Consider the following 26,826-nt stretch of genomic DNA (forward strand, 5'->3'; position numbering starts at 1 on the left):
GGACACATAGGAAAGAAAGTCTAACTGTCGAGCTGCTGTAATTAATTAGGGAGAGAAAGCAAACCCATCTAGCCTTGTTGGAGTGTCGAGTACTCTGGATTTCTCCGAGCAACACCTGGGTGAGATTCCTCGGATAATTTACGGTATCTACTAGCAACCGATCAAACCGGATTACCCTCGTGCTTTCATTCCCTTTCAAGAAATACAGTGCGCCTGATGAGACCTCGGCTCATTTTTTATAACTAAGAATTCTGTTATTCTTGTCAACGCATACAGGCTATCACATCTGACATTTTAATTTTGATTATTTTTAATTAAGAATAGGTGATCATAGCACGTAATGGCAGTTGCGGAAACGAAGAAGTGAACACAGACTTGCAGATCATTCCCACAGTAACAACATTCCAATCTAAACTGAACATGTCAGGTGTGTTAAGGGGCATTGCGATATTCGTCGTGCTGGAAGTAATCGCCTAAGTAGTGTTTTGAAACATCTATGCGCATAGATACAAAATAATTATCGTAAAGCGCTTCACTATTATGCTCAGAGTAAGCTACAGTTCTTAATATTGCTTTATGATTATTCAATACATATTTGTTTGTCTGAATTAAAAACACAACGGAAAAAAAAACAAAACACGAAACATAAGTCACCTCCCAAAGGACAGGAGCAATGAGTGAAATTAACATAATTCTTTACAAAGTAGAGAAAAACGGTCTGATCTTTTAAATGTTTTGCATTATTTATCAGCTGCTCACACAGGCTATCACACGCGCACCGCCTACAATTCTCAATTAGCGACGCGGATTCTGTGAATAAGAGATCAAACGGTGCGAAACGCACAAAGCCGAGTCAAGGGCGCTGTTCAACATTTCCAGTTAAAATCAATTAGCAGTTGCTGGGTCCTGAGGCAGTGTGCCGTTGTTTGCGCACTAAATACATAGGCTGTGAGCCAGCCTTAGGGTTGGTAAATATTAAGAGAATATTTATTAACTTTGCTCCGCTGACAGGTGCAAAGTATTCGTGTTTCTTCTCTTTTTATATTATTCATGAACTGTTTTAATTGGGTTCGAGATTTCGAGAGCTAAAATTCGTTTATTCAAGGGAGTCGTGATCAAACCCTTCTCAAGTATGTCTTATTCTGTTTTCTTTTTCTTACATCAATCTGAGTAATCTCATTAGCACACGCATTTTTATATAATGAGGAGCAACATTAATTAGCCCATACCGAGGAAGTGTGCGCTTCTTTTGCGCCAAGATAGAGACTGGTCTTTGTCAGTAAAGTGAAAATGAAGACGGGATGCACTTGGTCGTTTCTGCTAGTGGGTCTTGTGTCATGTGTTCCATTCTGGACTCCTGTGTGAGGATTGTTCGTTCTGTATGTGTTACCTCCGGGTTTTCTGGTTTTCTCTCGCATTCCCAAGACATGTCGGTGAGGTAATACAGTTGGCGTCTGTTAAATCGTCGATGTCAATTTAATCTATGATGGAGAGGTGGTCTGTGTCGTGAGGTTCTTACAACGAATAATTAGCTTTACGATGGCGGAAGGTGGGATGCAGACATTATTAAAAAGTAAATAAGAGGGAAAACTACATAAATCGGAACTAGTTTTGTACAGTAGATCACTATTTTTAGGAACAACATAAGACATCCAACCTTTTGTTGCAATTTCATAAGACGACAAAACCAGAAAAAGTCCTTTGTCATTAGCAGCTTTCAGGATGAGCTGTTAATACTGAGCTTCATTTTGATTTTGATTTCATCAACACTTGAATATCAGAAATCAGCAGTGTCTGAGTTATAAAGATTTCAAAATACATATGAATTAAACTCATATGCAATCATTCACAGAAATAAGTTACAATGGTAATACAAAATCTAATTTAAAACATGGGAGCTATGAGGTTCATCACAGTAAGAAAGCTAATTTTAAAACTTTATAAAGTCAGACAACAGCAGACTTATAAAATATATTTTCTTTAACCACAGTGCATTTCTTATGCCATCGTTTTCCTAATTCCAAAATAAACTGCAGATAATTTTCCAAAGGTAGTTTTATCACTTCCTCCCTAACTCAACAATATCTGGCACGACCTGCCTCTTTGACGTCAGAGATGCTGTACCAGAGCAATCGATCTGTCCACTCACTGTTTGTTTGTTATGCACTTCTGTCCGTTTGGTGATCAGGGTGTCCAGTGAATCTTGTCTCAGTCAGAAGATGAACCTGGCAACAGGAATTAGCTAGACAATGGACCATGAGCTGTCACACTCACTATGGACTGCTGTACATCCTAGAGATCATGATGAAGATATACAGGCAGGTCAACTTGTACAAGACCAAAGTGGAATTTAACCAGGACACTGTGACTAATATTACTCCTGTTGCATGCGTTGTCATGGGATCCTTAAGTACCAAGTAGTCAGGTCCTTTCAGGGGGGCTCAACCAGAGGACAGCACCCAGTACAACATTGATATGTATACGTCCAAGAAGAGCAACACCTAGTGGTCACCCAACAGGACTTCAAGCAGCAGCCTGGTTTTCCTTGCAAATCAGCACAATTGCAATTACATACTCCAGCTCTTTGTTTTTTATTTTTAATATTTTCTTATTAATAGTACTAAAATATCTGTCATGAGAAACGGAAGTAAAATTCAAGTAGAACTGTTTTCCGCACCTTTAATACAGAAATCACAATGAAGGCTCATCATCAGTTATAGATACATTAACACTCACTGACCTTTACTACTTGGAATGCTCTGTTGAATTGAATAGAATCTCTCAGTGGTAGACAATGTGTGGTTGCCTTGAGGAGCATGAGACAGACTTCTACTATCTCTCCCTGGCCAGAACAATGCCCAGTTCTCACTTCCTTCAAAATGAGAAGGGACTGGGGCTGCAAATATTTCAAAACTATTTGGAATGAGTGCACAGACAGAATGTCTAGCATTAACATTTTACAACCTTTGTCGAAACACAACAGGACTAAGATTTTAGCTCTGTGGGTCTAACGACTGAGGAAGCCCTGGTCAGTGCAGAAGGGTCGTGGCCAGGATCCCCACAGTCAGCTGGGCGATGAGATGCGAGGGCAGTCGAGGAGCGGTGTTCATCACGTCTTGCTCAGTGGTAGAGGAGGGGGAAAGACAATGACCCAGGTTCTCTCCAAGGCAGGCCGCGTACGCCAGAGCATGAGGGATATAGTTCTGCTCCTGGACACCATGGAAGAGATGGGCCATGGGGCCGCGGGCGAACACGGCCACATCTTCCCCCCCATGCGTCTCTGTGTCCATGGGCACAGCTGACTGCTGCACGTAAGCGTTGGAGGCTGCAAGACGGAGGAAACACAGCGTCCGTTAGCCAACACTCTGGGTTCAGTCTGCTGTCATTTGTAAAAGATGGAATCACAGGAAACTCCCATGTTGAGACCATGACAGCTAGTCCACTGGTGCCTGGCATTTTCTTTACTGACTACAAAACAACAGCATCAAGGCCATGAAAGGACCTGAATAAGCAAGATTTTATAGGCCGCTTTCAAAATTGAAGGCTTAGCAAACCCTGTAGAAGCACAGAATGAAATTCAAAGATTTAAATAAAATTCAAAACTGAGCAACCATCTGTCAGACAATGCTGAATATCATGATCGGGTAGCTAAAACAAACTATAAATGCAAAATCAGAATTATTAAATTTGAAGAGGCTCCTTCTGACTATGGTGTTTAATTCCATCTTTTTTGCAATGTGGAGTAGCAATAAAATGTTAGTATACTTAAAAGTGTAGAATTTGAATCAAGACAATGTCAGTACTGTACAAAGCACTAGTAAGATTTAATACTGTGTATGTTTTGGTCACCTTCTACAAAAAAAGATATTGCTACTCTGGAATCACTTCTGGGCTGAAAAGATTGTCCTGCAGTGACAGGCTAAACTAACTACTAAACCTTTTCGGTATCGAACAGGAAAGATTATAAGGGCATTCAAAATTTCTTAAAGGCATTGACAAAGTATACCCAGTGGATTTATTCGGAATGAACAGTGAAACACACACCTCAGGATACAAGAGGAAACTACATGGAAGTACTTTTAAAAGTGAGACCAGGAGGCACTTCTTCATGCGCAGGGTTGTGGTAATATGAAACAAGCTTCTCAGCTATGTTGTTGAAACTGATATCCGATTTGTTTCTCAAGAAACAGCTAGATGAGGTCCTTGGATCAATTAGCTACTAAATACCGATACATGGTACAGTAGGCACATGGTACAGTAGGCACAACTGTCGCTTCTCGTTTGTGACCTTCTTACGTTCTTATACATGAATGCTACGTGGCTAGCTCTAGCTGAGGTACAATGTCAATTGACTAAGCCATTCATAAAATACTCAGGTGATGCATTCTCAACAGCAGATGTCAAGCAACTTTGAAATATGAGCAGATATAAATGCAGGAGGAGATTAATGGTTCCAGAATTTGTAGTTTCAATTTTTGAAAACTGTTCTACTGTCACATTGCTTTGCAAGAACAAAGCAACATTTATTTATCTTGCTCTCCGTGTATGTGTTGAAATCGTTCCCATTTACTATACAGTACAGTAGGTCCAGCTTACAGTATATCTTTAATAAAGACACTAGCATGTCTTTAACACTAGCAAATAAAATTGTAGTGATGAGTCAAAGGTTACATTTACTCCCAGCATGGTTTGCCTGGAAATGGAGAGATTGTTTGTTTAATGTGTACAAGCAGAATATTGTGCAAACTAAAGCCTCTGTTTATCTTTGAAGTTCGGCGATACAGTCCAATAAAAACCTTTAACTGAACTGATTCCCTGTAAATGCGCATGTGTGTCAGTGTGCAATCTTCTCTCCCACGAAGATACTTTATTTTGCTTGCTTGTAGCTGCAAAATCATACTTTAACATGCAACACTCTGACACAGGAACATGAGAAGAAACAGTACCAGAGTGTAAATGGAAACTGGGGGATTGTTTGTCTAGAATGGTGACATTAGAGAAAAAAAAAACCTTTCAACAGATTAAAGAAAGCTAATGAAAATATTTTATCGTTATTTTGTACTGTCTTGTTTATTAACAAAATGAGTATGCAGCGGTGGGCATGGTGGCACAATGGTTCACATAGCGCCTCACAGCATTGGGTCTGAGGTACTATCTGCATGGAGTTTGTATGTTCTACCTGTATTTGTCTGTGTTTCCTGAGAGTGCTCCAGTTTACTCGCACAGTCGAAAATATACTGGTAGGTCAACTGGCTTCTGGGAAAATTGGTCCTGGTGTGAGTGTGTCTGTGTTTGCCCTGCAATAGACTGGTGTTCCATCCAGGGTGTATCTTGCCTTGTGCCCATTGTTTGCCAGGATAGGCTCTGGCACTCCCATGACCCTGAATTGAAAGAAGCGGTTAGAAAATGGATGGATGAGCATGCAGGTAAGACTCCTATTGCAGAACAGTTTGAACAAAATTCAGGTTTTCCCAGTTGCAAGCTGCTGGTGTTGATTAAAGCAATGTCGTGACAGTAAATTTAACCCCAATAGCTCCACATATATCTGATGAACAAAATAAATAATATTGAAATATCCAGCCCAAGTAGAGGGCTTATGTAAGAGTCAGCAGCCTATGAAATCTGAAACAGACCAACCTGTTATGCAGTGGGAATCTGATGAGTTTTCTAACAGATATAAAATTGAGTTAGAATATCCTCTTACTTGTGTCTACTCCTCTGATATCTGGCCGCTTGTTGTTCACAATTTTATGTCCTGGGCCATTCCCATACATCAGTGTTGTAAAGGGTAAGGAATCCTTCCCAAATAGTGGGGATTTTCCTATTGGGAACAAATACAGAGTTATCCAAACAATAAAGAAAGTCTATAAACATACAGTATATATTCTTACACTCGCATAAACACACATCAGACATCTTCAGATAACATACTAGTAGGCTTTCTCTTCATCAAAGATCATATCTAGCAGATAAACCACAGGTCCACTTTTTAACACTGCTGGTATTAAAGAAAGTTCAACTACAACATCTTCCAAGCACTGTTTTATAAAAAACAAACCGTCTCAGGCTCCTTTCTTGTGCCAGTAAGTGAACTGGTACCTCAGGACTCTTGGGTTCGATTCTGTCCTGGGCTACCTTCTTTCCCCCAGCCCCCCAAAGACATGCTATCAAAGCTAATTGGTGACTCTGATTTGTTGTTAATAAGCTGTAGTCCTGCTTTGCACCCTATACTTCTGGGAAAAAGAAAAAAGTGGCTTTCTGATAAAGGGTGGATGAAGCATGGTGATCCACCCCAATTTTCCAGTACACTTCACCCCTCTCCCAGCTCATCTTGTCTGAGACTCTCAATGGGATCATGAAGGAGGCCACGTGCTCCAATGATAACACATCAGAACCTACTGTACCATCCCTCAGATGACACAGGGAATCTCCTCAGTTCTGCTGAATCAAAAAAAGCAGTAATGGCTACTTAGTGATTTTGTGTCCTCAGCATACAGTAAATTCAGTTATTCCAGGTAACTGTTAGATGAAAAGAAGGGACTGACTTCTTGTATTAATGGCAATTTATCTAACCATTAATTGTTACCCTATAGTTCTACATTAATCTCTTTGTTCCTGTTTGTCCTATCTACAGTATACAGTATATCATTATTCGTACTGTTGACATATTGTCTGAAGTAATATATGTTTTGATAGTTTTCCCTTCTAAGGGGATTAACTGAGGCTATTCTGAAGAGCAAGATGGAAATGTTCATAAGTGACATCTGTACACAAGCACATTTACACAAGAAAAAGGAAACCTGAACTCATAGTGCAGCAAGCAATTGGAGATGGACGGTTTACTTTCTAGTTCCTGTAAGTCACTATATAAAAAGTGCCTAATGATTGATATGTAGTATCACATCTTTACACATCTCTGGGACATAAGGTGTCTCTTCTCCATTTCTAGAACTGTACAGTATATTAGTGCTTACAAGTGAGAATACAATGACAATATTGATTAACTATTTATTTCCATCACAACTACAGTGAAAAAAAAACAACAGACAGTGCTAAGAAGACTTTGGAGTGAAACATTTTGTAATCCAAAAAGATTATTTTAGAAGCAAGCACGAGAAAAGAGTGTTAAAATAAAATACAGTAGGTTATTGGACATAAATCACTCTCAGGCAAAATGTGTTTTTTTGAGAATAATTAATAATTCAGGATAACATGATTAAGTGATCCCTGTTTAGATCTGAATTAATCATGAGGCTCATTAATGAGGTAAATAGTCACTGCAGATAAATATAGAACAGGGTGGTTTTCCTCTAATTGTTCTGGTGGTAATTGCAGAGAGATAAATGTCAGGGCTGTTTGAAAGCTTAAAAATAAACCTCCACAGAAGTAGATGGTTGAGCTCTAATTAGCTCTTCAATGTCGCAGCTCAAAGAGAATATTTGAAAGCGATCGCAAACTCATAAAAAAACACAGGCTATAGAGTCAGCCCATTTTAAAATGAACTGTTTTTGTCTATGAGATAATACAGCTGTGACTCAATACCATGTGCAAACTGCAGCAGACAAACAGATATCTGATATCACATGGTCCTTGTGTGTCATACAGGGCCTGACCTGGCAGCCACAGAGAAGGCTGATAATTCTATCATGTGCTGACTTACCAATACTTGTTTTTATTATGGGAAGGGTCATTAATTAAGCCATAAAGAGGTCAAGGCTAAGTAATTAAGTAAACCCCTAGCTCTCCATGAACAAGAGTGAGGACTGCTGACTCAAAGAGTCCTATAAACCCTGTTGGACTGGCCCTGAAGCATCTAAGTTTAATAACTCTCCCTCTTCCTTCTTAGGTGTAATATTAAAATACATTTTTAAAGCTTAGCAACTAACATGCATAGACTGAGACTATCACATGTGTCATTTAAAGACCTGCTGAGATTACATGTCTGATTTAATGTCCTATCTTTGAAGCACTAATGACATACTGTTGTTTTCAGACACTTTTTAAGGTTTGAGCAACAACTAGCCATTAGGGTTTTATACAAGGAAGGATGCACTGCAAAAAGAATTACATGAGTTCAGAGCTGCTTTGTTATAGGAAGTTTCTATTCATTATCCCACAGCATTTAAGCATGGCAGACAACCCCATTCCTGGTTGACCGTTGGACACAGCAGCCTCTGTTGTAAAGTGATAGTTTCTATTCAGCCAACCAGTTTTGGCATTTTTCAGAGCCTGGTCCTTGAGGACTGGTATGGTTAAAGGTTTTCATTCCAGCTCAGCTCTTAATGACCCAAAACATCTTGAGATTAAATGACTAAGTGATTAAATCGATCTATATAAGTGTAAGCAATCATTATTATTATTATTATTATTATTATTATTATTATTATTATTATTATTATTATTATTAAATCATTCCTGACATTTTGGTTTGTCAAATCTTTCTGTAGGATGAGTTCTAAAAAACCTCAGCCCATAGCCACTAGAGATTCATGCCATGAAGAGCTGTTGCAGTCCTTTGATTCTGACATACAGTAAAAGTTCAGAATCCACTTAATTACTAGTGATGATAAGACATAACACACAGCACTGAGATGAAGAGTCAGTGTGCTGGAAGCATCCAGCATTTTAAAATTCTACACCATGGCCATTCCTGGCAAGGTTATGGACCGCATGATCTGGGGTACAAAGAGTAGTGCTCCTAATTCATTACATGTCACCCAAAGTATGACAAATGGCAAAGTAGTCATTTGTCATCATTCTGGTCACTTTCTAGTGGTAGTGTGATAATGACAGGGAAAGTTAAACAGTTTTCCGCTACTGTGCAACCAAACGGTTCACAAACCAGTTTGAGTCAGAAGGCTTATCATTAGTAAGGATATGAATAGCTGAACTGTCCTCTCTTTTGTCCAGACATAGCCCTGGGTAGTTAAAGAAGAAGTCGGAAGCTTTCTGTTATTAGGAGTGCATTGAAGAAATGTATGCTTACACTGAGCAACAATGTCAAAAAACTGATATAATGTTTCTGTATATTTTACTTAACCTTTTAAATAACATCTCATCTATCTTATGATATGCTGTGTAACCAAATGAGATACAGTAGCTGGGCTGAATGGCCTCCTCACATTTGGGACCTTTTGTATGTTCTTATGTTACTTGTTTGATTTATCATAAATCATTAACCAGGTGGATGTGTACCCATGGAGCCCTTACTGAGCTCAGCATAAGTGATCTGAATCTAGCTTCTGGGGATGCATGTTAGTGATTAGGTAACTAAGGCAAATTCCGGTGAAACAGCAGGTTTTCCATTGCCTGTCTGGTGGGATTGTGAAATCCACTCGAATGCAGCAGGGATTTAAAGCACGAGTTACCCCAGACCACACAGATAGCTTATGCAGACAGACATTACACAATGTTCAGGATGTGCATTATTCTTAAAATGAATGGGCTTTACACCTGGAGATTTTTTATTCTGCTGTGCATGCCCAAATTGGTCAGACCCCCTGGCTCCAACTGTGAAGATAAAGGGCAAAGTAATTCGATCTAAGTGATTAAGAATGGGGATGGGTCTTTCCATAGAGCTGCAAATTAGGTGCTGGGAGATTTTCATTCACCTGATTACTTGTGTGGCCTTGAGGCATGTTCAGCCTGTATCTCTGCTGCACACAGAAAAGAAATATACAATGAAATGCCAAGAGACATGCAGCAGAGAAAAGCCAAATTCAGGAATGTCTTGTGAAGTCGAGCAGGAAGACTTTTCAAAAACCTTTTCTGTACTACATACAGTAGCTCCCCCAGAGAATTGGACCTCATCCTGTTCTCATCTCCTGTCATTTGTTTGATACTTGCACAGTTGGGCAGTATGTGATGCACAATCATCTGCTGGAAATGCAGTTCTTGTCTTGCTTTACTATGTTTGTTGCCACAAGATCACCCTTGAAAGTGAAGGTTTTTCTCCTATTTGATGTTGAAAATGCACAATGATTTTTTTTTTATGTTTTCAGGCAGGAGAGGATTGAGAATAACAATGATTGTACTTTCATTAGAAACAAAGCTGAGAAATATGGTATGCAATGTTTCCTAATTCCAGTTCCAGGGTCCTAAATCAGATGCACAGCATGTACTGTAAATCTCTGACATGCCCCTATTTGTCTTAAAACATAATGTTTGTTTTTCATTTAAGTTCAGAATATCCTTGCAGCTCTTAGGACCTGGGTTCAATTCTGGCCTGAATTGCACTCCAAGTGGAGTCTGCACAGTCCTCCCACATTCCCAAAAACATGCTGTGTAGATTAGATTGGTCTCTATAAATTGCCTTGTGTGGAAGTGTATGTGTGAGCCCTGTTCCAGACTGGTATCTCATCTACTGTGTATCCTGCCTTGCACCCACTGTCTACTGAATTAGGATCCCGTTCACCATTACCCTCTACTGGATTAAGTGGTTATTGGAAACTGATGAACGGATGATGGTCTTCATTGTGAGTGAATGTTTTACTGTATGTCCGGAGCAAATAAAAAATGGATTTCAAAACCTTAATTAGTTGGCTTAATTAGGTAGGCTGATAGGTTTGATCCTATTTAAAAGGAAGGAGCTTCACTATCCTGCTAAGAAAGATGCACAGTGAGTTAGTGAAAAAGCATGGGGTTTGGTGCTTGCATCGGAGCACCAGATAACAAACCCATTTACCTTGACCACTGGACTGCCTAGCTCACTTAGCTAAAGAACTCCCCGTGTATGACCAGAGTGAATTGACCTACCAAGGATTGGGTTCCCTCTGAAGGGATATCCATTGAAGCTGAAGGCATGGGAGTGGTCCGCAGTGGCAAGGGTCAGGGTGTCATTCTCATTGGTTATCTCCAGTGCCCGTGCCACTGCTCTGTCCAGTGCGACAGCCTCATGCAGTGCCATGGACGCCCTGCTGGCATGGTGCCCCTGGTCAATACGCCCACCTGAGGAGGGACACAGGAAAAGTGCACATGTTTGTTGAGTGAAGAAGACACCTCCCACCAATCACAACACTTGTGTCACCCTATGACACTCCTACGCCAGGGCAGGTTTCTCATTGACAATTTAGGTTTCTGATTCTGGGAGGTCCCCTGTTTCTTAAAGAATTAAAAATTCCGTTTTATGTTGTGTCCAAAATAATTGCACGTTACGAAATGTCATCATGTATTACCACTGCAAAAAAATAAACACATACAGTAAAAAGAATAGTAACAGTTAAAAATAATTAGAAGCTGTAGTGGATATCAGAAATCTGGGCTCTTTTAGGTCACAAGGCCTGGGATTAGAGAAGTTTTGACATGTGGCTATTCTAGCAAAAATGACTAAAAACCGTACAGCAAGTGTGATGTCCTACTTGAAAGCAATCTCACTTTCCAATCACAATTCGCAAGAGGTGCTCAGCGGTCAAAACAGGCATACCTATGACCAAGCACAACACAGAAAAAATGCAGATTGGAAAATATTGGAAGACCGTTTCCATCTATCATCCAGTTCATCCAATAAGCAATTGCAGTGAACAATATACTGTATACAGCAGCTAATGTTAAGGCCAAACGAGGGACACAATCAAAATAACTCCACAATGAAACTATGTGGCCAAAGAAAAACTTACTTCAGCTTAACCATCACTGAAGTACAGGGTTTAGCATTGCTGCCTTGCAGTGCGGGGACCCTGGGTTTAATTCCCAACCTGGGGTGCTATCTGCATGGAGTTTTTATGTCTCCCTGTGTTTATATGGGTTTCCTCCGGGCGCTCTGGTGTGAGTGTGTGCCTGTCTGTGATTGTGTCTGTTTGTTTGCCCTGCAATGTACTTGCATCCCACCCAGGCTGTTGCTTGCCGATAGGCTAGGTTCTGGCTCCCCTGCCACCCTGAAAAAACAGTTAGAAAATGGATGAACTGTCATATAGCAGCACTTCAAAATGATTGAACTGTACTGCTTTGGTACTGTTTCCAACATTGGTGTATGCAAGTATGCAAAAATTTAAACTAGCAAAACACCACTGCATGCTTTGTATTTATAAGCTGATCATATGTGTAAGAATGTGTCTAAATGGAGAATGAAAGTATAACAGCTAACAGAGCTGCTCATTATGATCTCTCCAATAGTGGGATGGTGTTTAGTAGGAGGTGGTTAGAATGAAACCATGCTGGTTAACATTTAAAATTCAAGAACTGCATCAGGTGTTAAATTTGATTTATTGATGCCTTGTGGTGAAATTGGAAAAAAGTGATGCACCCAGTGACTGAAGAAAGCAAACTTCACATCTCCAGGACAATCACGTTCTCAGACTTGTTGGTCATATCATCCATCAAACGCCTTTTAATTAGTGAAATTGCTTTCATTGGATTGCACAGTTGGGATAACCTGACAGCTAACAAACAGAAAAGCTTGTATTTTCTACCAAGCTACCATGTATAAAACGTCTGTTTTTAATTTCTGCATAAAAGCATGATGTGAATGATTTAAAGATAGTCCCCTGCATTTTCAATGGGACGAGCATGGCCAGTGGGGATCCACACGGACTATCACCTTCCACCAGCAGGAAGAAGCCCCTGGGGTTTTTCTGCAGGATCTGGATAGCCTTCTCAGTGGTCTCGATGACCGATGGGTCCTTAACAGGGTCTCTCTCCAGCTCAAACCTCAGGTCCCCAGGTTCAAAAAGAGCTGCAGGAATGAAGAGTGTAGACAAACATAAGTGACACAGAACTACAGGCAATGCACTGAGAACTTGTGTTGGTGTGCGCAGGCTTCTAAGGAACAAGTTAAGGTCAAGTGCACACTGAAAAAGTGAAACATGAAGAAACATGTTTCATCTGTTGAGTCTTCTTCGGGCCTTCCTCTTCAGCTCAATATCCAAAATGTTCTTTTTTTTAACTTTTCAGTATGGAATTGACCTTCACTTGTTCCTTTGTAGTATATGTGTGCCTTGCCTTACACATACATCTCTACCACCAATAGAATTGGAATAAATGACAAAAAAACCCAAAAAGACAGCAGTTCACCGTTGATCTTATAGGGTGCAGGCCTGCCAGTCTCATCACTGAATGCTGCAGTCCTTTCCTCCCACAGCACAATTACCAGACAGTGAATTCTGGTCTTCCAGTTCTTCCTCAAAATGTACGTAAGTCAAATAACAGACCTTTGTATTCATGCTGTAGCAGCATTTTCTCTCAGTAGAGCCTTGATCAGTTGAGAATTTGTTCAGTCATGTATTTAAGGAGTTATCTGTCTATGCTCAATCTGTGAGGTGCATCCACCCCTTTTGCATGCAACTGGCTTTCACACAGAAGATAGTCCAAGGTAGTTGCTGAACTGATTTGTTTCACTTTTCACTTCGAAAACATGTTATAATTCCTAACCTGCCTCGTCTGGGTTCCACTCTGGTATGTCTCAAGGTGTACATTGTGTACAAAGTCAAGTTTAGCAAGCCATAAAATTTCCTTAAAGTTAAAATTGGACAAACATATAATGTGGTAAAGAGTGCAGTTCAATGCTGAAAAACATAGGTCTGGTCCAGACTGGCAGGAATTGGCTGTGGAAGGTACAGATTGGCATGACATACTGTACCAGTAGTCTACCACACATGCCCTTTATGGAGTGCAAGCCCTGTGGTACCAACCATTACAGGTATTAGGAAGCTTGTACCAATACATTTGGCAATATATCAATTTGCTCACAAACACTGGCACCATATGTTTAAAATGAATGCACTGGAACATCTACTATTTTCTGGAAGAAGACAAGTTCAATAGTCTTACAAGAGAAATTGCTGTCAACTAAATGCAGTTTAATAAGCAATATTTGTGTATTTAATGAACTGTGTTATCACTAAATCTTATTCAGCTTTCTATGCTCTATACAGTATGTCTATCCAGAGCAAATTTACTTAAAATTAAGTATAAAAAATGGTTACTCTTCCATACGACTGAGAAATTCTCAGATCTATTAGACGTGTTTGAGTAGGAATTAACAAAGACAGAGGGCTTCATTGCAAAGACTCAGTACGGGGGTCCTGACTTACCCATCAGGTAGTCTGTGGTGTTAGAGTCAATAGCATCAAAGTCTTTCTTGTTCCAAACATAGTGAGCAACCTGTCCAAACAGACACCAGTTTAGAGGTCAGAGCATTGACCAAGATGTCATCTTGTTTCAGCTGATGTTTGGTTGGGAAGCTACTTGCAATCTGAGGACATGATAGAGCCAATGTGATCAAGTACTGCATGAGAGCCAGTTCTCAAAGCAGTGAACAACTTTAAGATTCATAACATGTAATACATCCATTCAACCATCCAACTATTTTCTAACCGCTTCTTCCAAAACTGGGTTGCAAGTGGCCTGGAGCCTATCCCTACAAGCAATGAGCACGAGGCAGGGTACATGTGGGACAGGACACTGGTCGATCACAGGGCACACCAGACATAAACACAGATACAATCACTCACGCCAGGGCCAATTTTCCCAGAAGCCATCCATTCCTACCAGTATGTCTTTGGACTATGGGAGGAAATGAGAACACCTGGAGAAAACACACACCAAAACAGGGAGAACATACAAACTGCACACAGATAGCACCCTAGGGATTGAACCCAGGGAACCCCCAGAGCTTTGAGGCAGCAATGCTAACCACTGCGCTCTTCAGCCGCTCACATATAACAGAATTAAAGGATAATTTGACAAAGGGGAAGTGAAATAACAGGAGCTGTGTTGACGGGAGATTCTCATACGTCCTGCCTCTTACTTTTCCAGCTTTGCTCTTCTGCCATTCAGCGATCAGGTCCCGCCCATCTGCACGTCTCCCCGCTGCTGCCAGGTCATAAGGATATTCGGGGTCCTTGGTGCCGCGGGGGGTCATGTACTTCCGGCCTCCTCCAATGATCACCTGCAGTGCAAGAACAACATAAGGAACAGCACTGACCACAGGAGGACGCCCAGCCCAGGCACTGCAAATATCCCTCCTGCCGCCGTACTGCTTTGAATCATTTACCCTTTAACAAGATGCAGCCTTTTGTAAACTATATACCAACAGTGCGGGAAAGCAAGTTTGGTGTTTTGAAACACTTGACCTCTCTCTCCTAGCAATAAGCCTGCGGGAAATGTTAGATCTGTCAGCCACTTTTTCACTCTTCATTAATTACCTCCTGAGTATAAAATGACTGAAAATGTCACAGAACGTGTGTGGAAGGAAATGCGTTCTTGGGAGTTACTGTATGTGCACAATTTAAAATGATCATTGGTTTGCCAGGTTTATTCAAAATGCTACAAGGCCATGGTTCAGAAATTAGAGTGGAAACACTCCCTGTGACTGGGGATGGCAGGAATTGTGTGAAATGGAACGAGCAGGGTTTTCAGTCAACCACCATTGATGGACTAATGTGTGCAACCAGCTGACAGGAGGAAAAACCTACATACAAAAGCTGACATTTAAATTAGACATCAAGATTTCAAAAATAGATAGCATCATGATTCAGTACTGTCTGGTAGCGCTAATGGAGTTACGCATCAACTTGTTTAACAACTCTTGGATCCTGGTGAAGTGTGATGTCCCAGATCTGTGTCACATGTGACAATAGCAGAGACAGAAACCACAAAAGCTTTTGTAGAGGTACCTTTAAGGAAATTTTTCCACAGTAATGGCAATGTGAGCCCTGGATATTCCAAAATGATGTTACAGATTCCCTGTATGGCAAGGACCACTGAAGATTTTCTGTCAACGACACACAGTGTCAATGAATCTGTACCCAATCATGCAGCTGTGGGATGAGTAGAGTAGATGTGCACTTCAATACTAACATCAGTAGTCTATTTCCAGATTGAATGAAAGAATATTCCCTATGGTTCAGTCAAAGCACCACCGCCAGTTCTCTGTATGCCATTTGCTATGTCATCTAAACTGCACATCACTGTTGAACATCCATCCATTTTCTAACTGCCTCTTGCAGTTCTGGGTCAAGGGGGAGCTGGAACCTATCCCGGCAAGCAATGGACACATGGCAGGGTACACCCCAGAAGGGGTTCCAGTCCATTGCAAGGAAGACACAGATATGAACACAGTTTTCCCAGAAGCCAATTAGCTTACTAGTCTTCCGACTGTGGGAGGAAATCAGAGCACACACAGGAATTCCACATGTACACTGGATGAACACACAAACTCCACACAGATAGCACCCCAGGTCTGAAATTGACCCCAGGTCCCCAGTGCTGCAAGGCCGCAATGCTAACCTCTGTGCCACTATGCCATACTACTTTTGAACATCCTTGCAAGAAATCTTTATATAATTTATGTTGAGGTCACAGCCAAAATGCAATCTAACTTTATTGAAAATTATTATTACTTTGAATTTAAGGTGAAGTTTCCGTATTTATTTAATTCATGCAATGGTTCATAAGAAAAAGATGACAAAAGGGTTTTTTGAATATTTTTGGCATCTGTCCCAGTTAGGTTGCCTGGTATTAAGTGAAAAGGATTTTTAAACATAAGCAACCTCTAAAGTAAAAAAAACAACTTACAATTGCTAATTAGAAGTAGTGATTTATTTAAAAATAGCTAATCTAATTAGGTTTTCTAAAATAAAAATCTAGACCGACCAGTAAACACTTATTATTTGAAATCCCATTCTCCCTTTAGTTTAAGTTCATGTTTATTATTTTCCCCAAAAGGGAGAAAGGCATTTATGCAATGATTGCACATTTTTTTCTCCCAATGAGAAATTGTTTATCCATAAAAAGAAATATAACAGGAATCACTTCAGGTCATCATCATACCAACAGGTGGTGGTGTAGAAGAAAACACTTAACATAGGTCTAAGAGGAAATGTTGAGACAGGCTTGTCATTTGGACCTGTAAACAGTCCATCACAAGACACATAGACACTCACACTCACACTCACACTCACACTCGGGGTAATTTTCCCAGAAGCCAATTAATCTATCAGAATGTCTTTGGACTGTGGGAGGAATCCAGAACACCGAGAGGAAATCCATGTGAACTCCACACAGGCAGCACCTCAGGTCCAGCACTGACTCCAGGGCCCCTGCAATGTGAGGCAGCAATGCTAACCACTGCACCACTGTGCCACCCTCTTAGGGTATCCTGTCTCTAAAAACAAGAAGCCTGGCAGCTAACTCTTTCTGGAATAAGACCTCAGGTCTGACCCTTTCCAAAGGAGACCACTCGATTCATATGTAGTCCTAGGGGATGATGTACATAAACACTCACATCAATGTCAATGTTGTTGATCAGCTGGTGGGCAATATCCCTGCAGCCCCCTTCCTTGGCACTGGCTGGCATGTCTGAGTCTGCGTACCACTTGCGGCTGGCACTATGCGCGTAGGCCGCAGCTGGGGTGGCATGTTGAACCCGCGTTGTTGTCACGATCCCTACCGACTTGCCTGCCGGGGGAGAAACAGAGGGTTTTGACAGAACAGACAGAAACATGACGTGGAGTTTTAAAACAGACGTTTGGGAGGAGTCCAGACCTCTACCTACTATACCTATGTATCAATATCACACTGCACGTCTTTGAAACCTCCTCCGTTTCACCCCATCTTTACCCTTTGGAGTAGTAAATCTTACCCCACCCTAATCTGTTTGACTGAACTGCTGAATTTTGCTTTTCTTAGAAAAAGCATTAGGGGTTAGAAGTAAAATACTAATATCGCAGGTATTCATTTTACTCCTGTACTCAAGCCACTCCACTGTTTATCAGTAAAATAAAGAACAGCTTTTAGGATTTTACTCCTAATCCATAAAGCTTCAAACAGCCTTGCTGCACTGTCTCTGTGGAATTTTCTGGAACACAAAAAAACCTGTTTGTGTCACATGCTTAGCAGATGCTACATAAATTCAAGAAACTAACTACTGGACTAAGATAGTTTAAGAACTAAGAACTCTGCAATGACTGAAATGTGATATAAACCATGGGTGCTGATGATATCTTGTTGTATGAAGATTCTTCATAATAATGGACGGTTGTAAAGATGATCTTATCCCTCTTTTTCTTGATGTGGCTGAATTTTGAGCCATGCTGTAAATGTACAGGACAGTATTGCTCCTGCTGGTCACTGTGTTGTCCCCTTCTGTCTTCCCATTGCAGAAAGACAAGATATCTAGAAACTGCACCATCTCTGGCCACCTTCCAGTGCAACCTTACGGCCCATCTGTTCAGACTGCTCCAATGATTGAGCCCTGTGATTTAATGCCCTTCTATTGCATCACTTTCATTTCACCTTTAAAATACAAAGCTCAAAGTCCACAATTCATAACACTAAAGCAGTCATTTCTTTATCTTGTTCTGTTATCCTTGATGTATTAGGTTCAATTGTTACAATATATTAATATGCTAAATCTCTGTAAATACAACCTCACCACGTATTTTAGAGCTTTTAAGTGTTCACACATTATTGATTGTTTTGTGGCCTTATATAATGGTGTGGGTTAGGAAAATGAATTAATACATTACTTATTTTCTGTATGTTATATTTCCATTAAGTAACAAGCTTAGGAGAAGAATGCAAAACACAGAAAAGGTCTACACAAAGACTCAGACTTTAGCAAAACTCAGGAACTCTGGTTGTATCTTCATTGAACTATTCATTTAGAATCTAAGCAGTTGGGAATGTTAAGGTACAACTTCATATGCACTGCAAAACGATTTACAGAAGTAGCTTTCTTAATAATAAGCCCTCATATGAAAACACATGGTGAGATTGTTCAGTTTTTCCACAAAACCGGAATAAGCATCTTCATCAAACAAGCATCTGCATCAGATCCTGCACAATGCTCAAGTCCAACATGCCTTAAGTCTGTGTGCCTTAGCTGCTCATTCTATTGTGACAGGACCTCTAGAGTCCTGCAGATCTTCTCTGAAAGCTGGAGCAGGATGAGATTGTGGGATGGCAGGGATGGTGGCTTGGTTCTCAGTACCTGCATCTTTGGCCCATCTGAGGATGGAGGTGACCTCATTTCCCTTCTGTGAACGACACACCCCATTGCGGCCAGCACCGCTCAGTCCCACAGTGTTCAGGTTAGACTTCACCCCGCACAGGTAGGCTGTGGCCGTGCTGGCGCTGTCTGGGATCTGGAAGTCCACGCTGTAGGTCTACGAGAACATTAGAGGACTTCATTTATGTTAGCTGTTGCAGCCAGAGCCAAAATCGTCAATTAAGAAATTCATAGTGAGGAGACGCTTTGAGAGGTATGTCTGTGCACATTAGCAAACTGCTCCTTAATTCAGCATCTTCTTTTAATTAGAATAGATAATGTGGCTGTTAGCACAATTTTCCACTGCTTTGACTAAATATGCAAGTAGGGAGCTGTTTTAATAAATTAGGAATCTAAACAAATGATGGATAAATGTATAAAAATAGCATGGGTTTATATTGCTTCAATTGAAGATTAAATTAGAATAAAAGTAAGGGCAGGACAGTGGTTAGCTTTGCCATCAGTGTTTACCCCATGTTTCTGATTCCTCTGTGTACTCTGGTGTGTTCCCACAATCCAAAGACATACTGGTGGGTTAATTGGCTTCTGGGAAAACTGTCCCTGGTGTGAATGTGTGTTTCTATTTTTGTGTGTCAGTCCTGCAACAGACGGGTGTCCTGCCCAGGGTGTACCCTGCCTTGCTTCCATTGCTTGCCAAGAGCGGCCCCGGCTCCCCTGTGACCCTGTATTGGATGAAGTGGTTAAAAAAAGGATGGATGGATAAAATCCTCCTTAATAATTACATTGCTGTGCACTTATGTCTTTACGTAGGTACATACCACTGTTTACGTAAGTGTTTCACCCTGTTAATTTGGGCTGTACAGAAGATTAGGTGACCAGTGGTTATGGTCAAGGGTTCATAATCAGTCCATTCCCAGTTTAGGCATTAGTATTGGCACTAACTCCCTATGTCACACTTTAAAACTTGTGGCATTTTTTTATGTTCTGTCTTTCAGATGAGATGTACAGTATACCTGAGAGACCTATTTTGCTGTCTCTGCAGATGCTGTTAATTCCATAGATTATCCCCTAGGCTATGTATGTCCTACAAGTCCAACAAAAAAACTTGAACTGAATATGTTTTGTTATCATGCAGATCATTTTATCTGTGTAAAGGCTGACCTTCAAGAAAACAACACAGATGAAGTGTTTGCGATGAACATTTGTTAGTGGCACCACAAGTGCGTTCATTTATTCAACCCCTGACATTTTGTGATGGCTCCTTGCCATTCCTGAGTAAGAAAAAAAAACGCCCTGTTGTCACTGCAACATCTTCCCACAGTCTCCATTAGCTGTCTTTCATCTCCTGCGTGGAGGGCACTCTGGGGAGACTGGAGAGTGAGTGGAGGATAAAGACCCTTTTAGATATGCTCAGAACATCAGCGATGCTGCTGAACAAGGGATATTATGAAGTACTCTGCTAGCCTTATGTTTGATCTGCTGTTCTATTTACAGACTCCACTAACCCTTCACGATCGCTCTCTAACTCCACCTTGAAATAAAGTGCCTGATTGTACAGCAAAAGAAACAGCTCAGCTTAAGGACCATCACTGCCTCTGCTATAAATCCATGAATGGAGTGCAACATCAATACGTGATTCTCTGCTGTAAATAACACAGAATGTTTTGTTGTGAAATCAGATATCTGACGAGGAACACTTTTCAGAGTTTTAGTGTCTTTAAAGAGCACACAGTCAATATTAATATTCACATTTCCATAAATCATTTCAACCGCTGTGGGCTCCCAAGTTGCTCAGCCAGTAGAGGTGTTTGCCAAAATGCAGTGTAACACTATGATTCAGACACCACAGTTTCAGGCTTGCGCCAAGTCACTAGCAGACTGTGACTACAATTCCCCAAGAGAAGGCACAAATCGGGGGTGAACTACAAAAGATAATTGGAGATGCCAAATTGGATAAGTTTATAACAATCAATACTTTTCTACTCTAAAACAAACTTTAAATTTTTTTTAAACCTGGTCTTAAAAGACACCATGACTCTGAAAGGTGTACCCATATACAGTGTATGCCTGATTCGTAGTCATGATTATCTGTGCTGCACTGATGATCTCTAATATGGGCAAAGGAGCCCTGAGTGACAGTTAACTCTGACATAATACAAATTCAAAGTCTGTTTAGATTCTTATTAACCTTCAGACACCCATGGTATATTGATATCCACAGACTAGAGGGTGTGGTATCTGAATTCCACCATACACATGAAGGTGAGGCTGTTGTAAAAGTGAAGAAATACAGGTTAAAGCTGATGTGGGAGTGTGGATCTTTGGTGGTCATGTGATTAGTTTGCTTTTACTGTCCCTGTGGCTCTGTTCTGCTCTTGTGGTTTATTACTCTTGATTAGCTCCCAGAATTCACATGGTGTTCTCCCAGTAACAATTACATCAGTCAGCAGAAATCAAGAAGAATCAATGCCAGGCAGGGAAAACAACTTCTCACACATTCTCATAATTTTCTTGTCTGTCTCTGGACTTGTGTGACTTCATACAATACACAGATATCGACTCCTCTGCAGTAATATGTCACAGAACTCTGGATTGTTTGTTTTTTTCTTGTGTCTCATAAACGCATATTATAAAACATTTTTTTTTATTTATAAAATATTTTTTTCCCAATATGCACATGTGCAATGAAAATGCAGTGCTTTATATTTAAAACCAGAAGACCAGCAGACACCTACTCAATTTGCTGTAAAAAATAACTAATAAGACCTAATTGCATCTTTGTGCTATTGGCAATGTTTTTTTTTTCAATTGTTTTTTCCTAGGATGGACTTTGCTCAAGAAATACCAACCCCACCACTGACAGGACCATTATCAGAACTATTTGTTAACAGCAGCGGCACCAGCACAATATGAGGAATCAAGGATAAATGAACAGAATGATCGCAGAATGCAGCCTGTATGAAAATCATTTGTATGTCCTTGCTGAATGACAAAACTGCCATCTTTTGAGGACTCAGGCAGCTCTTGAAGTGGCAACAAAAAGACTGTTGTAGTGGATAATGTGTGGATGACTGTGGCTTTGCCCTTGATTGACCTGGTGGAAGACAAGCTGTTGACTTTTCCAAACTAATCATTGGGGTGGTGGATGTTCAACCGCTTGGTATCACATTTAACCCAAGAACATCCATTATGACAACCTGAGGTCACACCATACAGAGACTGTTGTCTTTCTTTCCACTGGAAAAGTCATGTCTTCAATGACTCTGAACTTTCCTTACATATAACTGTTACGTCAATGCCAGTTTTGCTCCACAGGAATGTTAGTTTATTTGCACAAGACATACAAGGAGCAAACAGGAATTGGGATTCATAAGACTTGTCCTCTGGTTCCGTTCAGCAAAACAGCTGGATAAAATATTAGATTCACTTAGCTACTGAACTAGCCAGTGAGCAAGACAGGCCAAATGGCCTCCTGTCCTTTGTAGATGTTCTTATGTTTTGCATTCTCCTTTCCTTACAAAAGTGCCCAGAAATGCATGTGTGTCACAAGAAACTAAAGGCAGTAAAACATGATGATATAAATGATGGTAAAGCAGAGTATACCTGGGCAAAACATGATATAAAGTCTGGTTAAACTAAGCAAAATATAGGCTACAGCCATGGGAAATTTACAAGAATGTAATTTATTTTAGTAAAATTTCATCAGGGCTGGCCCAAGCTGATGTCTGTATTATAAATATATTATATGCAGAGGGTCATTAAAATTTTAACAAAAAATAGTTGCATTTTTAATGCCTCTCAGTACATTTCTATAGACTGTATACAGTCTGGGCAGAATCACTCTTTAAAAGCAAAGTGTTGTAAGTAAAGGATTACATTCCAAAAATCAATAAACAGTAGAACTAGTATCAAACAAAAGTCTGAAAGTTAAATAAAGTATGCCTGTGTTGTACACAATGTTTCAATGATCAAAAACATGTGTTACAGGATATTGCAGAAAAAAGCCCTTCTTCACCTGTGTAGAAACAAATGTTGGCAGTGCATTCAGATTACTGTAGTACTACAGATGAATTAGCATTATGTAAAAGAAAGATGATTGTCAAACAATCATACAATATCTACTAAGTTTAATAAACAGGAAACTATCATTGTTGGAGACCTCAACTGTGCATAAGACCCGCGTTTCCAAAACCAGGCTCTGTGGTTATGCAAATGCCATAAATTTATAAGACCATAAATATAGAAGTAATAAAGATAAACATAATAGCTTCCCTGAAGCTTTTGTCAGAGATATTCATATATCAATATCATGAATTAACCCTGCAGAGGCTGGCTGTGGCAGATGAGTTTTCGATAATGTTAAAAACAGTTGTTTTTGATCGGCAATCCTGTCAATGTATCCTGTAGACAGTGTTAGTACACATTGCCTTATATGCACTCTTTATAGGAATGCTTATTAGGAAGTTGTCTTGGATATTAAGTTTGTCTAGACAGGTATGCAATGTGGGCTGAGTGCTTAGGAGCTCATCACCTTGGCCAGACCCACATATGGGAAAGTGTCCATGGTCATCACTGTCTCTTCCCCACTCCTGTTCTCCAGCTGTCCCTTCAGAATCCGGGCTGCTGTTAGGGTGGTGATGCCCATTCCTGTTGGCACAGCAGAGGGGCACAGTGAGCAACAAGACCTAAAGCATGGTGTGAAGGGCATTTCTTAAAATATTGTTTTTCTGTAGGATTCCAACTCCTGAAAATGTTTAAAATTGAATAAATTATAGGATTACTAAAATAACACACTTAGAAACTCAGTAAATCAGCTGAGAGTGATGCCAAAGATAATCCATTAAGATAGGAAACTGACCACTGCACAGCGGTGTTAATTTGACACAAGATTAGTTTTAGATTGGATTGAAATGTTTTATTGTTGTTTTTTTAAATCCTCCTGGGCAGTCTGACTAAAGCAATTGCAATATGCAACATAATTTGTTTTGCAACGTCTACAGTATTTCCTTATTTCTGACACTCTCAATTAGTAACACAATAATATCAGAACAGGACAACTTTCACAATTTCTTTGATCCATGCTGTGTTTACTGCACTGTCAGAATGTAATCCAATTTTCCAAAATTACATTGCAGATTTTCCTGTGAGTGCTCCTGAAGAGGAGGAGATTTGGAATGTTGTTTTCCTCAGGAAGCATGTGGAAGTCTCTCTGTGAAGGCCACTCACCATCTCCAAGGAAGAGAAGGATGTTTTTGGCCACATTGGTGTTGTGATGAAGGCTGAGGGCAGCTTGGAGTGACTCCTGAGCCTGACGTCTCCAGAAGGCAGGATCTTCCTCATCAGCTGTGCACCATGATTGCCCAAGATATGAAGAAACACACAACTGGACTGAGCAATACGTATCTCTCTCACTAACTGACCAAAACACATGCTAGATCACTCCGAGTATACCTTGGAAATTTACCATAATATTATAACCCTATCATAGTTGTCTTAGAATCAAATAGGAGTTTGAAGATTGGCAGGCAGCAGTGCAGTGTGGAGATGTAGCTGTGGTTCTGGAGACATAACTAGAAGGTTGTGGGATCAACTCTTGGGCAGAAAACTGCTGCTGTACCCTAAAACAAGGCACTTCATTCAAATTGATCCAGTAACACACCCAAATGTGGAAGTGGCTAACAATGTAAGTTGCTTTGGATAAATCAGCTAAATGAATATTAAGACCAATTGTCAAACAGTATGTCTCAATGAGCTTGTGTTCTATTTTCAAACAATTTACATGATGAATTGTCTTAAACAGTAGTGTCCTTAGTTTATCAGCATTGATGGTTTAAAGACATTCTATGCTGGGCTGATGCTCTCCAGGGGACAGGCACTTCACTACCACACAGTGGAAAATACCCACACTCTTTGGAAGAGCAACAAACAAACAAATTACAAGTTCTGTATTGTAAAATGTTTGCTTTCGTTTTCCCAGATAATCAAATCCTTTACAGAAGTGTTCTTTAAACACCATATTGAAGATGATTAAATATGAACAGCCTTCATCAGCCTAGAAAAGAAGGTTGCTGTGCTGTGCAGGTGCGAGGCGGGTGCTGAATTGCCTACCTGGAGCAGCAGCCCCTGTTGCAGACAGGCCACTCAGCAGACACAGGCACAGGGCACAGAAGCTGTAGGACTCCATGCTCTCAGTGAGGACAGTCCTACTGGCTTCCTGGTTGGAGAGTACATATATACCTCTTTGACATTATCACCTAGGCTATTTATCAGGGCACAATCATGGAGCCATAAACACAGTGTACAGTACAGCAGATAGCAACAGGCAGGAGGAGGCAAAGCTCTGTCAGAACACTTTCACCTGGACTTTCCACTGCACTAACTCTTTATCGGACTGTTCCGTAACACACTTTTCAAACCAAGAACAATAGCAGGAACTATTCCACACTGACGCAATACTTGGGGCAAATTAATACAGAGCCAGGCACAGAGGCACTGCAGTATGACGATGGACAGCCAAGCAACAAAACACACACAAATTCTCTTGTCGGCTTGGTCTTTACATCCTGCTGGACTTGACACAGATGCTCAGGCAGAAGGCTGGGATTCAGCAGAAGCACATAAGTGTTGTGGGAGTAACTGGACAGTTGCACTATTTTTCACAGAAGATGTTTCTTGTTAATATTAGATTACATGTTACATAAGCATAATCTTCTCAGTCAGCCTATGCAGACAGTTAAGATAAGGGATGCAAATTTCCTTTCTAAATTATTAACTGTGCTGCTTTTTGCTAATACAGCACGACTCCTTGATATAAACCAAAACTAATTAATGCAATCATTGATCAATAATGAATAACTTGAACGAGGAACAGAAATCAGAAGGCTGAAGTTGAAAACATGAATCGTGTAGCTGAAATGCTGAGCCTGTGTTGAAACAAAAACTAAAAGCTAGAGCAGCTGGTTTCTGTGTGCATTAGAGACAGTGACTACAAAAAGATAATTCTGAATAATTATTAAAAATCACCAAGATACACAAAATGCTCAAGTGCAAATCAATTGGAGACACTTACCTCCAAACTCAAACTCTAAACCCAATTAAATTGAGGCTGCTTTTTCCAGCCACTGAAAACCAGACATGCACCTATATTCTCCTTACTCTCCATCAGCTAATTAACAACCCCAGGTGACCACAAATCAATGATCAAACATACAATCTTGAGGAGGTGTCAAAATGTAGTCAGAGATAAAATAAGTCTTTTTGCCATGTCTGAGGTCTGCAGTTAAATAGCAATGAGCCTTCTGCAGATGATGATGTCACCCCCTAGGAACCCACTTAAAGCTGAATTTTTCTGAGGCAGGAGGTCAGGCCTTTTGGTGTAGGGGAATTTTCTGCTTTCAGGGAAACAATGCTACAGTATGTGGCTCTGAAATCAGGGTGCCTTTGAGCAGCTGTGATCAAATTCCAGTGAGGGCCAAGAGCTGCACACTGATGTCACATTGGCACTGTTGTAACAGAAGAAATAAGGTTCTTGATCCCGAGATGAAGTAAAACAGATGAGTTTATTGCATGCAAGGAACAATAAAGCCGAAGTCTTGTTTCCCGCAAGAAACAACAAAACCGAAGTATTGTTCCCCTTACTGTTACAAACTTTTGGGTTATATAGTGTTTTCTTCTCCGTTTCTGACGTCACTCGGTCTGATGGTAAAGAGGGGGGTTGATGGTATTTGGCCAGTTTACGATGTTCTGGACAAATGGTCAGTTTAACATTACACCCAGGGGGGTTCCTAGCTTGCATCTGCAATCCTTATCAGTTAACCCCCTTTCCTGCCATAAACCCCAGCTTGTGACTTAGAAGTCTAAACCCCCTACAGAAAGGATTA

At 40.4% G+C, this 26,826-nt stretch overlaps 1 protein-coding gene across 1 annotated transcript; it reads right to left on the reverse strand.

Annotated features, from left to right (window-relative positions):
* Positions 1-2,662: 2,662 nt before the first annotated feature.
* LOC148676735 (alkaline phosphatase-like) lies at positions 2,663-25,215 on the reverse strand. The gene is made up of 11 exons (XM_088612160.1): positions 25,055-25,215; positions 24,173-24,289; positions 23,478-23,593; positions 18,929-19,103; positions 17,222-17,394; positions 14,744-14,884; positions 14,028-14,097; positions 12,536-12,670; positions 10,756-10,947; positions 5,705-5,821; positions 2,663-3,325 (listed from the first exon to the last, which is right to left on the reverse strand). The coding sequence occupies exons 1-11, from the start codon at positions 25,128-25,130 to the stop codon at positions 3,030-3,032; spliced, it is 1,608 nt and encodes a 535-aa protein (XP_088468286.1). The 5' UTR covers positions 25,131-25,215; the 3' UTR covers positions 2,663-3,029.
* Positions 25,216-26,826: the final 1,611 nt, after the last annotated feature.

This window comes from Lepisosteus platostomus, chromosome 2, assembly GCF_059453375.1.
Source record: "Lepisosteus platostomus isolate fLepPlt1 chromosome 2, fLepPlt1.hap1, whole genome shotgun sequence".
Taxonomy (NCBI): Eukaryota; Metazoa; Chordata; class Actinopteri; order Semionotiformes; family Lepisosteidae; genus Lepisosteus; species Lepisosteus platostomus.